The following is a 14,819-nucleotide window of genomic DNA, read 5'->3' as shown; positions in this document are numbered from 1 at the left end:
AGGGTCACACCTGTCCATTCACCTCCTCCCTCCCCTCCATTCAGGGTCACACCTGTCCCTACACCTCCTCTCTCCCCTCCATTCAGGGTCACACCTGCCCATTCACCTCCTCCCTCCCCTCCATTCAGGGTCACACCTGTCCATTCACCTCCTCCCTCCCCTCCATTCAGGGTCACACCTGTCTATTCACCTCCTCCCTCCCCTCCATTCAGAGTCACACCTGTCCCTTCACCTCCCTCCTCTCCATTCAGGGTCACACCTGTCCCTTCACCTCCTCCCTCCCCTCCATTCAGGGCCACACCTGTCCATTCACCTCCTCCCTCCCCTCCATTCAGGGTCACACTTATCCATTCACCTCCTCCCTCCCCTCCATTCAGGGTCACACCTGTCCATTCACCTCCTCCCTCCCCTCCATTTAGGGCCACACCTGTCCATTCACCTCCTCCCTCCTCTCCATTCAGGGTCACACCTGTCCCTTCACCTCCTCCCTCCCCTCCATTCAGGGCCACACCTGTCCCTACACCTCCTCCCTCACCTCCATTCAGGGTCACACCTGTCCATTCACCTCCTCCCTCACCTCCATTCAGGGCCACACCTGTCTATTCACCTCCTCCCTCCCCTCCATTCAGGGTCACACCTGTCCATTCACCTCCTCCCTCACCTCCATTCAGGGCCACACCTGTCTATTCACCTCCTCCCTCCCCTCCATTCAGGGTCACACCTGTCCATTCACCTCCTCCCTCCCCTCCATTCAGGGCCCCAAACAGTCCTTCCAGATGAGGCAACACTTCACCTGTGAATCTGCTGGTGCTCCCGATGAGGCATTCTCTACATTGGTGAGACCCGTCGTAGATTTGGGGACCACATCGTCGATCACCTCCACTCCATCCACCGAAAGTAGAACTGCCTGCTGGCCAAACATCTTTAATTCCCATTTCCATTCCTGTTCCCACATGTCGGTCCATGGCCTCCTCTTGTGTCAAGATGAGGCCACCCTCAGGGTGGAGGAGTAACACCTGATATTCCATCTGGGTAGCCTCCAACCTGATGGCATGAATATCGATTTCTGCTTCCGGTAAAAAACATACTCTCCCCCTCCCCTCTGCTTCCATTCCCCACACTTGCCTCTTACCTCTTCTCACCTGCCTATCACCTCCACCTGGTGCACCTCCTCCTTCCCTTTCTCCTATGGTCCACTCTCCTCTCCTATCAGATTGCTTCCTCTCCAGTCCTTTACCTTCCCCACCCACCTGGCTTCAGCTATCACCTTCCAGCTAACTCAAAACGTCGACTGTTCATTCCTCTCCACAGATGCTGCCTGAGCTGCTGAGTTCTTCCAGCAGAATCTGCAGAATCTCTCGTATTTATTAAACATTCCTGGAGATTTTATTTTAGGTTTGATATTTAATGCATGAGATCAGGGACTGTGAGGGAGATGGTGATTAAGATGCTCGGTGTCTCATTCTCAAATTGAATTTATTCTATAACCTTTACTATATTGCCGTGTTTTACTCTGAAATTGAAGAGGACCTTATTAAATGGCTTCCTAGATAATTGATTGATCTTAAAATGAACAAAAATCGACAGTCGGTAAATTATTAACCGTCAGCGGTTTGGAGTCTCTTCCTTGTACTCAATAATTCATAGCACTTCATGCATTACATTGAACCCCGTTACTTGAAGCATTTCAAACTCTAATTCAAACATATCTAATTCAACTTCTACCTGAGGAGCAAATTGGATCGGCTCCAGTTTGCCTGCTGAACAAACAGGTCCACAGCAGATGCCATCTCATTGGCTCTTCACTCAACCCTGGAACATCTGGACAGCAAAAACACACACACCAGGATGCTCTTTATCAACTACAGCTCAGCATTCAATACCATCATCCCCTCAAAACTAATCAATAAGCTCCAAGACCTTGGCCTCAATTCCTCCTTGTGCAATTGGATCCCGGATTTCCTCACTTGCAGACCCCAGTCACTCCGGATTGGCAACAATATTTCCTCCACAATCTCTATCAGCGCAGGTGCACCACAAGGCTGTGTGCTTAACCCCCTGCTCTGCTTGCTTTACACTTACGACTGTGCGGCTAAACACAGCTCCAATGCCATATTCAAGTTTGCTGATAACGCGACTGTTGTGGGCCGAATCATCGTATCGGAAGGAGATTGGCTGGTGAGTGGTGCCACAGCAACAACCTCTTACTCAACGTCAGTAAGACCAAGGAGCTGATTATTGACTTCAGGAGGTCCATGACCCAGTCCTCATCAGAGGATTAGAGGTGGACAGGGTCAGCAACTTTAAATTCCTCAGTGTTAGTATTTCAGAGGACCCGTCCTAGGCCCAGGAGCAATTACGAAGAAAGAACAGCAGCACCTCTACTTTTCTAATATAGATCTTACTGTAATTCAGTTTTTTTTCTCTATTATCATGTATTGCAGTGTACTGCTGCCGCAAAGTTAACAAATTTCATGATATATGCCAGTGATATTAAACCTAATTTCTGATTCTCAGTCTGAACTGCTAAGCTATCATGCCACCCCAGATGACTGGATTTGTACCGTGTTCTGAAATTCAGGAATGTGAACCCCTCTGCCCCTCCATTACACTTGTGTGCTGGGAATGACATTAAACAATCTTCACTCCTAAATGAAGCATCAGACTGGGATTAGAACCAGGTTTAATATCATCGGCATATGGCTTCAAGCTGTTGTTTTGTGACAGCAGTATATCGTAATAAAAACTATAAATTACAATAAGAAGCATATATGAAAATAAATTAAATAAGTAGTGCAAAAAGAGAGGGAAAAAGTAGTGAGGTAATGTTCATGGGTTCAATGTCCATTCAGAAATTGGATGGCAGAGGGGAAGAAGCTGTTCCTGAATCATTGAGTGTGTCTTCAGGCTCCTGTACCTCCTCCCTGATGGCAGAGGGGAAGAAGCTGTTCCTGAATCGTTGAGCGTGTGTCTTCAGGCTCCTGTACCTCCTACCTGATGGGAGGGGGCTGATACTTTCACAGCGTTTCTTTGTTTCCTGGCTGTCTGTGGGGAAGATGAATCTCAGGGTTGTATACAGCATGCATACTTTGACAATAAATGTACTTTGAACCTTGAGAAGGGGGCACGTCCTGGCTGCTGGGGGATTCCCAGTGTGAGAAAGTGACGAGATTTTGTTGCAGGCTGTCACACAATATGGTGTAACTAATCAATTAGTCTAACTTCACTGCAAATCATTCCACCGAAACATGAAGCCATCTGTCCTCGTGGATTTGAGCGTTTATTGTGGGCGTCCTAGTTTTGAGAATGATGCATATCGGGGCGTCACTCAGCCAAGCCACCTTGTTGGAATTGTTATGAATAAACTCTGGTTGCCGTCTCCACCATCGGAGTCTGTCTTTCCTCCACACTTGGGTTCCGGCATTGCTAAAATATATCGTGATACTCCTCCATGCCTGCCTCCTATGGTCCACTCTCCTCTCCTATCAGATTCCTTCCTCACCTTACCTTTTCCACCCACCTGCTTTCACCCGTTACCTAGCTATCCTCTTCCGCTCCCCCCACCCCCCACCATCTTCTTACAGTGGCATCTTGCCCACAGGTCCTGTTGAAGGGCCTCGGCCTGAGACGTCGACTGTTTATTCATGTCCACAGATGCTGCCTGACCTGCTGAGTTCCCCCAGCATTTGGTGTGAGAGGCCCCAGCTGGTGATTGTAAACTATTGCCCTGACCGTTCTGGCCTGTTTGGGGTGGCTGTGAATATCCAGCACAGATTAACTGATGGGCCATTCGTTGTTGTTTCAGCTTGTCCGCTACACCACCGAGGGGCTACTGCAGCTCGGCCCTCTGGGGTCAACGCATTTTCTGCCGGACACCAAGTGCCTGGTGGACGAATGGAAGGTCAAAACTCCAAGCCTCAGGAAATGCGAGGAGGTCCTCAGACCGCGTCAGAAGCTCTGGGACTTCACACAGGTATGGAGTTGGGTTTCAACTGCTTCTGTCACCATGACACATCCTGTTCCCTTGGAAACACCTCAACCTGTTCACCAGCAACCATCACACATCCTATTCCCCTGGAAACACCTCACCCTGTTCACCAGCAACCATCGCACATCCTGTTCCCCTGGAAACACCTCACCCTGTTCACCAGCAACCATCACACATCCTGTTCCCCTGGAAACACTGCACACCTGTTCACCAGCGACCATCACACATCCTGTTCCCCTGGAAACACCTCACCCTGTTCACAGGCAACCACTACACATCCTGTTCCCCTGGAAACACCTCACCCTGTTCACCAGCAACCATCACACATCCTGTTCCCCTGGAAACACCTCACCCTGTTCACCAGCAACCATCACACATTCTGTTCCCCTGGAAACACCTCACCCTGTTCACCAGCAACCATCACACATCCTGTTCCCCTGGAAACACCTCACCCTGTTCACCAGCAACCATCACACATCCTGTTCCCCTGGAAACACTGCACACCTGTTCACCAGCGACCATCACACATCCTGTTCCCCTGGAAACACCTCACCCTGTTCACCAGCAACCATCACACATCCTGTTCCCCTGGAAACACCTCACCCTGTTCACCAGCAACCATCACACATCCTGTTCCCCTGGAAACACCTCACCCTGTTCACAGGCAACCACTACACATCCTGTTCCCCTGGAAACACCTCACCCTGTTCACAGGCAACCACTACACATCCTGTTCCCCTGGAAACACCTCACCCTGTTCACAGGCAACCACTACACATCCTGTTCCCCTGGAAACACCTCACCCTGTTCACAGGCAACCATCACACATCCTGTTCCCTTGGAAACACTGCACACCTGTTCACCAGCAACCATCACACATTCTGTTCCCCTGGAAACACTGCACACCTGTTCACCAGCAACCATCACACATCCTGTTCCCCTGGAAACACCTCACCCTGTTCACCAGCAACCATCACACATTCTGTTCCCCTGGAAACACTTCACCCTGTTCACCAGCAACCATCACACATTCTGTTTCCCTGGAAACACCTCACCCTGTTCACCAGCAACCATCACACATTCTGTTCCCCTGGAAACACCTCACCCTGTTCCCCTGGAAACACCTCACCCTGTTCACCAGCAACCATCACACATTCTGTTCCCCTGGAAACACCTCACCCTGTTCACCAGCAACCATCACACATCCTGTTCCCCTGGAAACACCTCACCCTGTTCACCAGCAACCATCACACATTCTGTTCCCCTGGAAACACCTCACCCTGTTCCCCTGGAAACACCTCACCCTGTTCACCAGCAACCATCACACATCCTGTTCCCCTGGAAACACCTCACCCTGTTCACCAGCAACCATCACACATTCTGTTCCCCTGGAAACACTTCACACTGTTCACCAGCAACCATCACACATCCTGTTCCCCTGGAAACACTGCACACCTGTTCACCAGCAACCATCACACATCCTGTTCCCCTGGAAACACTGCACACCTGTTCACCAGCGACCATCACACATCCTGTTCCCCTGGAAACACCTCACCCTGTTCACCAGCAACCATCACACATCCTGTTCCCCTGGAAACACTGCACACCTGTTCACCAGCGACCATCACACATCCTGTTCCCCTGGAAACACCTCACCCTGTTCACCAGCAACCATCACACATCCTGTTCCCCTGGAAACACCTCACCCTGTTCACCAGCAACCATCACACATCCTGTTCCCCTGGAAACACCTCACCCTGTTCACAGGCAACCACTACACATCCTGTTCCCCTGGAAACACCTCACCCTGTTCACAGGCAACCACTACACATCCTGTTCCCCTGGAAACACCTCACCCTGTTCACAGGCAACCATCACACATCCTGTTCCCTTGGAAACACTGCACACCTGTTCACCAGCAACCATCACACATTCTGTTCCTCTGGAAACACTGCACACCTGTTCACCAGCAACCATCACACATCCTGTTCCCCTGGAAACACCTCACCCTGTTCACCAGCAACCATCACACATTCTGTTCCCCTGGAAACACTTCACCCTGTTCACCAGCAACCATCACACATCCTGTTCCCCTGGAAAGACCTCACCCTGTTCACCAGCAACCATCACACATCCTGTTCCCCTGGAAACACCTCACCCTGTTCACAGGCAACCATCACACATCCTGTTCCCCTGGAAACACCTCACCCTGTTCACCAGCAACCATCACACATCCTGTTCCCCTGGAAACACTTCACCCTGTTCACCAGCAACCATCACACATCCTACTCCCCTGGAAACACCTCACCCTGTTCACAGGCAACCACTACACATCCTGTTCCCCTGGAAACACCTCACCCTGTTCACCAGCAACCATCACACATCCTGTTCCCCTGGAAACACCTCACCCTGTTCACCAGCAACCATCACACATTCTGTTCCCCTGGAAACACCTCACCCTGTTCACCAGCAACCATCACACATCCTGTTCCCCTGGAAACACCTCACCCTGTTCACAGGCAACCATCACACATCCTGTTCCCCTGGAAACACCTCACCCTGTTCACCAACAACCATCACACATCCTGTTCCCCTGGAAACACCTCACCCTGTTCACCAGCAACCATCACACATCCTGTTCCCCTGGAAACACTTCACCCTGTTCACCAGCAACCATCACACATCCTGTTCCCCTGGAAACACCTCACCCTGTTCACCAGCAACCATCACACATCCTGTTCCCCTGGAAACACTGCACACCTGTTCACCAGCAACCATCACACATCCTGTTCCCCTGGAAACACCTCACCCTGTTCACCAGCAACCATCACACATCCTGTTCCCCTGGAAACACTGCACACCTGTTCACAGGCAATAACTACACATTGGTTCCCCTGGAAACACCTCACCCTGTTCACCAGCAACCATCACACATCCTGTTCCCCGGGAAACACTGCACACCTGTTCACAGGCAATAACTACACATTGGTTCCCCTGGAAACACCTCACCCTGTTCACCAGCAACCATCACACATCCTGTTCCCCTGGAAACACTGCACACCTGTTCACCAGCAACCATCACACATCCTGTTCCCCTGGAAACACCTCACCCTGTTCACAGGCAATAACTACACATTGGTTCCCCTGGAAACACCTCACCCTGTTCACCAGCAACCATCACACATCCTGTTCCCCTGGAAACACTGCACACCTGTTCACCAGCAACCATCACACATCCTGTTCCCCTGGAAACACCTCACCCTGTTCACAGGCAATAACTACACATTGGTTCCCCTGGAAACACCTTACCCTGTTCACCAGCAACCATCACACATCCTGTTCCCCTGGAAACACCTCACCCTGTTCACAGGCAACCACTACACATCCTGTTCCCCTGGAAACACCTCACCCTGTTCACAGGCAACCATCACACATCCTGTTCCCTTGGAAACACTGCACACCTGTTCACCAGCAACCATCACACATTCTGTTCCCCTGGAAACACTGCACACCTGTTCACCAGCAACCATCACACATCCTGTTCCCCTGGAAACACCTCACCCTGTTCACCAGCAACCATCACACATTCTGTTCCCCTGGAAACACTTCACCCTGTTCACCAGCAACCATCACACATTCTGTTTCCCTGGAAACACCTCACCCTGTTCACCAGCAACCATCACACATTCTGTTCCCCTGGAAACACCTCACCCTGTTCCCCTGGAAACACCTCACCCTGTTCACCAGCAACCATCACACATTCTGTTCCCCTGGAAACACCTCACCCTGTTCACCAGCAACCATCACACATCCTGTTCCCCTGGAAACACCTCACCCTGTTCACCAGCAACCATCACACATTCTGTTCCCCTGGAAACACCTCACCCTGTTCCCCTGGAAACACCTCACCCTGTTCACCAGCAACCATCACACATCCTGTTCCCCTGGAAACACCTCACCCTGTTCACCAGCAACCATCACACATTCTGTTCCCCTGGAAACACTTCACACTGTTCACCAGCAACCATCACACATCCTGTTCCCCTGGAAACACTGCACACCTGTTCACCAGCAACCATCACACATCCTGTTCCCCTGGAAACACTGCACACCTGTTCACCAGCGACCATCACACATCCTGTTCCCCTGGAAACACCTCACCCTGTTCACCAGCAACCATCACACATCCTGTTCCCCTGGAAACACTGCACACCTGTTCACCAGCGACCATCACACATCCTGTTCCCCTGGAAACACCTCACCCTGTTCACCAGCAACCATCACACATCCTGTTCCCCTGGAAACACCTCACCCTGTTCACCAGCAACCATCACACATCCTGTTCCCCTGGAAACACCTCACCCTGTTCACAGGCAACCACTACACATCCTGTTCCCCTGGAAACACCTCACCCTGTTCACAGGCAACCACTACACATCCTGTTCCCCTGGAAACACCTCACCCTGTTCACAGGCAACCATCACACATCCTGTTCCCTTGGAAACACTGCACACCTGTTCACCAGCAACCATCACACATTCTGTTCCTCTGGAAACACTGCACACCTGTTCACCAGCAACCATCACACATCCTGTTCCCCTGGAAACACCTCACCCTGTTCACCAGCAACCATCACACATTCTGTTCCCCTGGAAACACTTCACCCTGTTCACCAGCAACCATCACACATCCTGTTCCCCTGGAAAGACCTCACCCTGTTCACCAGCAACCATCACACATCCTGTTCCCCTGGAAACACCTCACCCTGTTCACAGGCAACCATCACACATCCTGTTCCCCTGGAAACACCTCACCCTGTTCACCAGCAACCATCACACATCCTGTTCCCCTGGAAACACTTCACCCTGTTCACCAGCAACCATCACACATCCTACTCCCCTGGAAACACCTCACCCTGTTCACAGGCAACCACTACACATCCTGTTCCCCTGGAAACACCTCACTCTGTTCACCAGCAACCATCACACATCCTGTTCCCCTGGAAACACCTCACCCTGTTCACCAGCAACCATCACACATTCTGTTCCCCTGGAAACACCTCACCCTGTTCACCAGCAACCATCACACATCCTGTTCCCCTGGAAACACCTCACCCTGTTCACAGGCAACCATCACACATCCTGTTCCCCTGGAAACACCTCACCCTGTTCACCAACAACCATCACACATCCTGTTCCCCTGGAAACACCTCACCCTGTTCACCAGCAACCATCACACATCCTGTTCCCCTGGAAACATTTCACCCTGTTCACCAGCAACCATCACACATCCTGTTCCCCTGGAAACACCTCACCCTGTTCACCAGCAACCATCACACATCCTGTTCCCCTGGAAACACTGCACACCTGTTCACCAGCAACCATCACACATCCTGTTCCCCTGGAAACACCTCACCCTGTTCACCAGCAACCATCACACATCCTGTTCCCCTGGAAACACTGCACACCTGTTCACAGGCAATAACTACACATTGGTTCCCCTGGAAACACCTCACCCTGTTCACCAGCAACCATCACACATCCTGTTCCCCGGGAAACACTGCACACCTGTTCACAGGCAATAACTACACATTGGTTCCCCTGGAAACACCTCACCCTGTTCACCAGCAACCATCACACATCCTGTTCCCCTGGAAACACTGCACACCTGTTCACCAGCAACCATCACACATCCTGTTCCCCTGGAAACACCTCACCCTGTTCACAGGCAATAACTACACATTGGTTCCCCTGGAAACACCTTACCCTGTTCACCAGCAACCATCACACATCCTGTTCCCCTGGAAACACTGCACACCTGTTCACCAGCAACCATCACACATCCTGTTCCCCTGGAAACACCTCACTCTGTTCACAGGCAACCATCACACATCCTGTTCCCCTGGAAACACCTCACCCTGTTCACAGGCAACCACTGCACATCCTGTTCCCCTGGAAACACCTCACCCTGTTCACCAGCAACCATCACACATCCTGTTCCCCTGGAACCACCTCACCCTGTTCACCAGCAACCATCACACATCCTATTCCCCTGGAAACACCTCACCCTGTTCACCAGCAACCATCGCACATCCTGTTCCCCTGGAAACACCTCACCCTGTTCACCAGCAACCATCACACATCCTGTTCCCCTGGAAACACTGCACACCTGTTCACCAGCGACCATCACACATCCTGTTCCCCTGGAAACACCTCACCCTGTTCACAGGCAACCACTACACATCCTGTTCCCCTGGAAACACCTCACCCTGTTCACCAGCAACCATCACACATCCTGTTCCCCTGGAAACACCTCACCCTGTTCACCAGCAACCATCACACATTCTGTTCCCCTGGAAACACCTCACCCTGTTCACCAGCAACCATCACACATCCTGTTCCCCTGGAAACACCTCACCCTGTTCACCAGCAACCATCACACATCCTGTTCCCCTGGAAACACTGCACACCTGTTCACCAGCGACCATCACACATCCTGTTCCCCTGGAAACACCTCACCCTGTTCACCAGCAACCATCACACATCCTGTTCCCCTGGAAACACCTCACCCTGTTCACAGGCAACCACTACATATCCTGTTCCCCTGGAAACACCTCACCCTGTTCACAGGCAACCACTACACATCCTGTTCCCCTGGAAACACCTCACCCTGTTCACAGGCAACCACTACACATCCTGTTCCCCTGGAAACACCTCACCCTGTTCACAGGCAACCATCACACATCCTGTTCCCTTGGAAACACTGCACACCTGTTCACCAGCAACCATCACACATTCTGTTCCCCTGGAAACACTGCACACCTGTTCACCAGCAACCATCACACATCCTGTTCCCCTGGAAACACCTCACCCTGTTCACCAGCAACCATCACACATTCTGTTCCCCTGGAAACACTTCACCCTGTTCACCAGCAACCATCACACATTCTGTTTCCCTGGAAACACCTCACCCTGTTCACCAGCAACCATCACACATTCTGTTCCCCTGGAAACACCTCACCCTGTTCCCCTGGAAACACCTCACCCTGTTCACCAGCAACCATCACACATTCTGTTCCCCTGGAAAAACCTCACCCTGTTCACCAGCAACCATCACACATCCTGTTCCCCTGGAAACACCTCACCCTGTTCACCAGCAACCATCACACATCCTGTTCCCCTGGAAACACCTCACCCTGTTCACCAGCAACCATCACACATTCTGTTCCCCTGGAAACACCTCACCCTGTTCCCCTGGAAACACCTCACCCTGTTCACCAGCAACCATCACACATCCTGTTCCCCTGGAAACACCTCACCCTGTTCAGCAGCAACCATCACACATTCTGTTCCCCTGGAAACACTTCACCCTGTTCACCAGCAACCATCACACATCCTGTTCCCCTGGAAACACTGCACACCTGTTCACCAGCAACCATCACACATCCTGTTCCCCTGGAAACACTGCACACCTGTTCACCAGCGACCATCACACATCCTGTTCCCCTGGAAACACCTCACCCTGTTCACCAGCAACCATCACACATCCTGTTCCCCTGGAAACACCTCACCCTGTTCACAGGCAACCATCACACATCCTGTTCCCCTGGAAACACCTCACCCTGTTCACCAGCAACCATCACACATCCTGTTCCCCTGGAAACACTTCACCCTGTTCACCAGCAACCATCACACATCCTACTCCCCTGGAAACACCTCACCCTGTTCACAGGCAACCACTACACATCCTGTTCCCCTGGAAACACCTCACCCTGTTCACCAGCAACCATCACACATCCTGTTCCCCTGGAAACACCTCACCCTGTTCACCAGCAACCATCACACATTCTGTTCCCCTGGAAACACCTCACCCTGTTCACCAGCAACCATCACACATCCTGTTCCCCTGGAAACACCTCACCCTGTTCACAGTCAACCATCACACATCCTGTTCCCCTGGAAACACCTCACCCTGTTCACCAACAACCATCACACATCCTGTTCCCCTGGAAACACCTCACCCTGTTCACCAGCAACCATCACACATCCTGTTCCCCTGGAAACACTTCACCCTGTTCACCAGCAACCATCACACATCCTGTTCCCCTGGAAACACCTCACCCTGTTCACCAGCAACCATCACGCATCCTGTTCCCCTGGAAACACTGCACACCTGTTCACCAGCAACCATCACACATCCTGTTCCCCTGGAAACACCTCACCCTGTTCACCAGCAACCATCACACATCCTGTTCCCCTGGAAACACTGCACACCTGTTCACAGGCAATAACTACACATTGGTTCCCCTGGAAACACCTCACCCTGTTCACCAGCAACCATCACACATCCTGTTCCCCGGGAAACACTGCACACCTGTTCACAGGCAATAACTACACATTGGTTCCCCTGGAAACACCTCACCCTGTTCACCAGCAACCATCACACATCCTGTTCCCCTGGAAACACTGCACACCTGTTCACCAGCAACCATCACACATCCTGTTCCCCTGGAAACACCTCACCCTGTTCACAGGCAATAACTACACATTGGTTCCCCTGGAAACACCTTACCCTGTTCACCAGCAACCATCACACATCCTGTTCCCCTGGAAACACTGCACACCTGTTCACCAGCAACCATCACACATCCTGTTCCCCTGGAAACACCTCACTCTGTTCACAGGCAACCATCACACATCCTGTTCCCCTGGAAACACCTCACCCTGTTCACAGGCAACCACTGCACATCCTGTTCCCCTGGAAACACCTCACCCTGTTCACCAGCAACCATCACACATCCTGTTCCCCTGGAAACACCTCACCCTGTTCACCAGCAACCATCACACATTCTGTTCCCCTGGAAACACCTCACCCTGTTCACCAGCAACCATCACACATCCTGTTCCCCTGGAAACACCTCACCCTGTTCACCAGCAACCATCACACATCCTGTTCCCCTGGAAACACCTCACCCTGTTCACAGGCAACCATCACACATCCTGTTCCCCTGGAAACACCTCACCCTGTTCACCAGCAACCATCACACATCCTGTTCCCCTGGAAACACTTCACCCTGTTCACCAGCAACCATCACACATCCTGTTCCCCTGGAAACACCTCACCCTGTTCACCAGCAACCATCACACATCCTGTTCCCCTGGAAACACTTCACCCTGTTCACCAGCAACCATCACACATCCTACTCCCCTGGAATCACCTCACCCTGTTCACAGGCAACCACTACACATCCTGTTCCCCTGGAAACACCTCACCCTGTTCACCAGCAACCATCACACATCCTGTTCCCCTGGAAACACCTCACCCTGTTCACCAGCAACCATCACACATTCTGTTCCCCTGGAAACACCTCACCCTGTTCACCAGCAACCATCACACATCCTGTTCCCCTGGAAACACCTCACCCTGTTCACAGGCAACCATCACACATCCTGTTCCCCTGGAAACACCTCACCCTGTTCACAGGCAACCATCACACATCCTGTTCCCCTGGAAACACCTCACCCTGTTCACCAGCAACCATCACACATCCTGTTCCCCTGGAAACACCTCACCCTGTTCACAGGCAACCATCACACATCCTGTTCCCCTGGAAACACCTCACCCTGTTCACAGGCAACCACTGCACATCCTGTTCCCCTGGAAACACCTCACCCTGTTCACCAGCAACCATCACACATCCTGTTCCCCTGGAAACACCTCACCCTGTTCACCAGCAACCATCACACATTCTGTTCCCCTGGAAACACCTCACCCTGTTCACCAGCAACCATCACACATCCTGTTCCCCTGGAAACACCTCACCCTGTTCACCAGCAACCATCACACATCCTGTTCCCCTGGAAACACCTCACCCTGTTCACAGGCAACCATCACACATCCTGTTCCCCTGGAAACACCTCACCCTGTTCACCAGCAACCATCACACATCCTGTTCCCCTGGAAACACTTCACCCTGTTCACCAGCAACCATCACACATCCTGTTCCCCTGGAAACACCTCCCCCTGTTCACCAGCAACCATCACACATCCTGTTCCCCTGGAAACACTTCACCCTGTTCACCAGCAACCATCACACATCCTACTCCCCTGGAAACACCTCACCCTGTTCACAGGCAACCACTACACATCCTGTTCCCCTGGAAACACCTCACCCTGTTCACCAGTAACCATCACACATCCTGTTCCCCTGGAAACACCTCACCCTGTTCACCAGCAACCATCACACATTCTGTTCCCCTGGAAACACCTCACCCTGTTCACCAGCAACCATCACACATCCTGTTCCCCTGGAAACACCTCACCCTGTTCACAGGCAACCATCACACATCCTGTTCCCCTGGAAACACCTCACCCTGTTCACAGGCAACCATCACACATCCTGTTCCCCTGGAAACACCTCACCCTGTTCACCAGCAACCATCACACATCCTGTTCCCCTGGAAACACTTCACCCTGTTCACCAGCAACCATCACACATCCTACTCCCCTGGAAACACCTCACCCTGTTCACAGGCAACCACTACACATCCTGTTCCCCTGGAAACACCTCACCCTGTTCACCAGCAACCATCACACATTCTGTTCCCCTGGAAACACCTCACCCTGTTCACCAGCAACCATCACACATCCTGTTCCCCTGGAAACACCTCACCCTGTTCACAGGCAACCATCACACATCCTGTTCCCCTGGAAACACCTCACCCTGTTCACAGGCAACCATCACACATCCTGTTCCCCTGGAAACACCTCACCCTGTTCACCAGCAACCATCACACATCCTGTTCCCCTGGAAACACTTCACCCTGTTCAC

General features: G+C 52.0%; 1 protein-coding gene across 1 annotated transcript in view; it reads left to right on the top strand.

Moving 5' to 3' along the window:
• Positions 1 to 14,819, top strand: part of galnt9 (polypeptide N-acetylgalactosaminyltransferase 9) — a 249,913-nt gene that overhangs the window by 204,828 nt on the left and 30,266 nt on the right. Inside the window, 1 exon segment of the mRNA XM_073051936.1 lies at positions 3,806 to 3,973. Coding sequence (XP_072908037.1) covers positions 3,806 to 3,973 — 168 coding nt within the window.

Source organism: Hemitrygon akajei, chromosome 7 (assembly GCF_048418815.1).
Source record: "Hemitrygon akajei chromosome 7, sHemAka1.3, whole genome shotgun sequence".
Classification (NCBI taxonomy): Eukaryota; Metazoa; Chordata; class Chondrichthyes; order Myliobatiformes; family Dasyatidae; genus Hemitrygon; species Hemitrygon akajei.
This window is presented reverse-complemented; position numbering and strand designations above follow the sequence as displayed.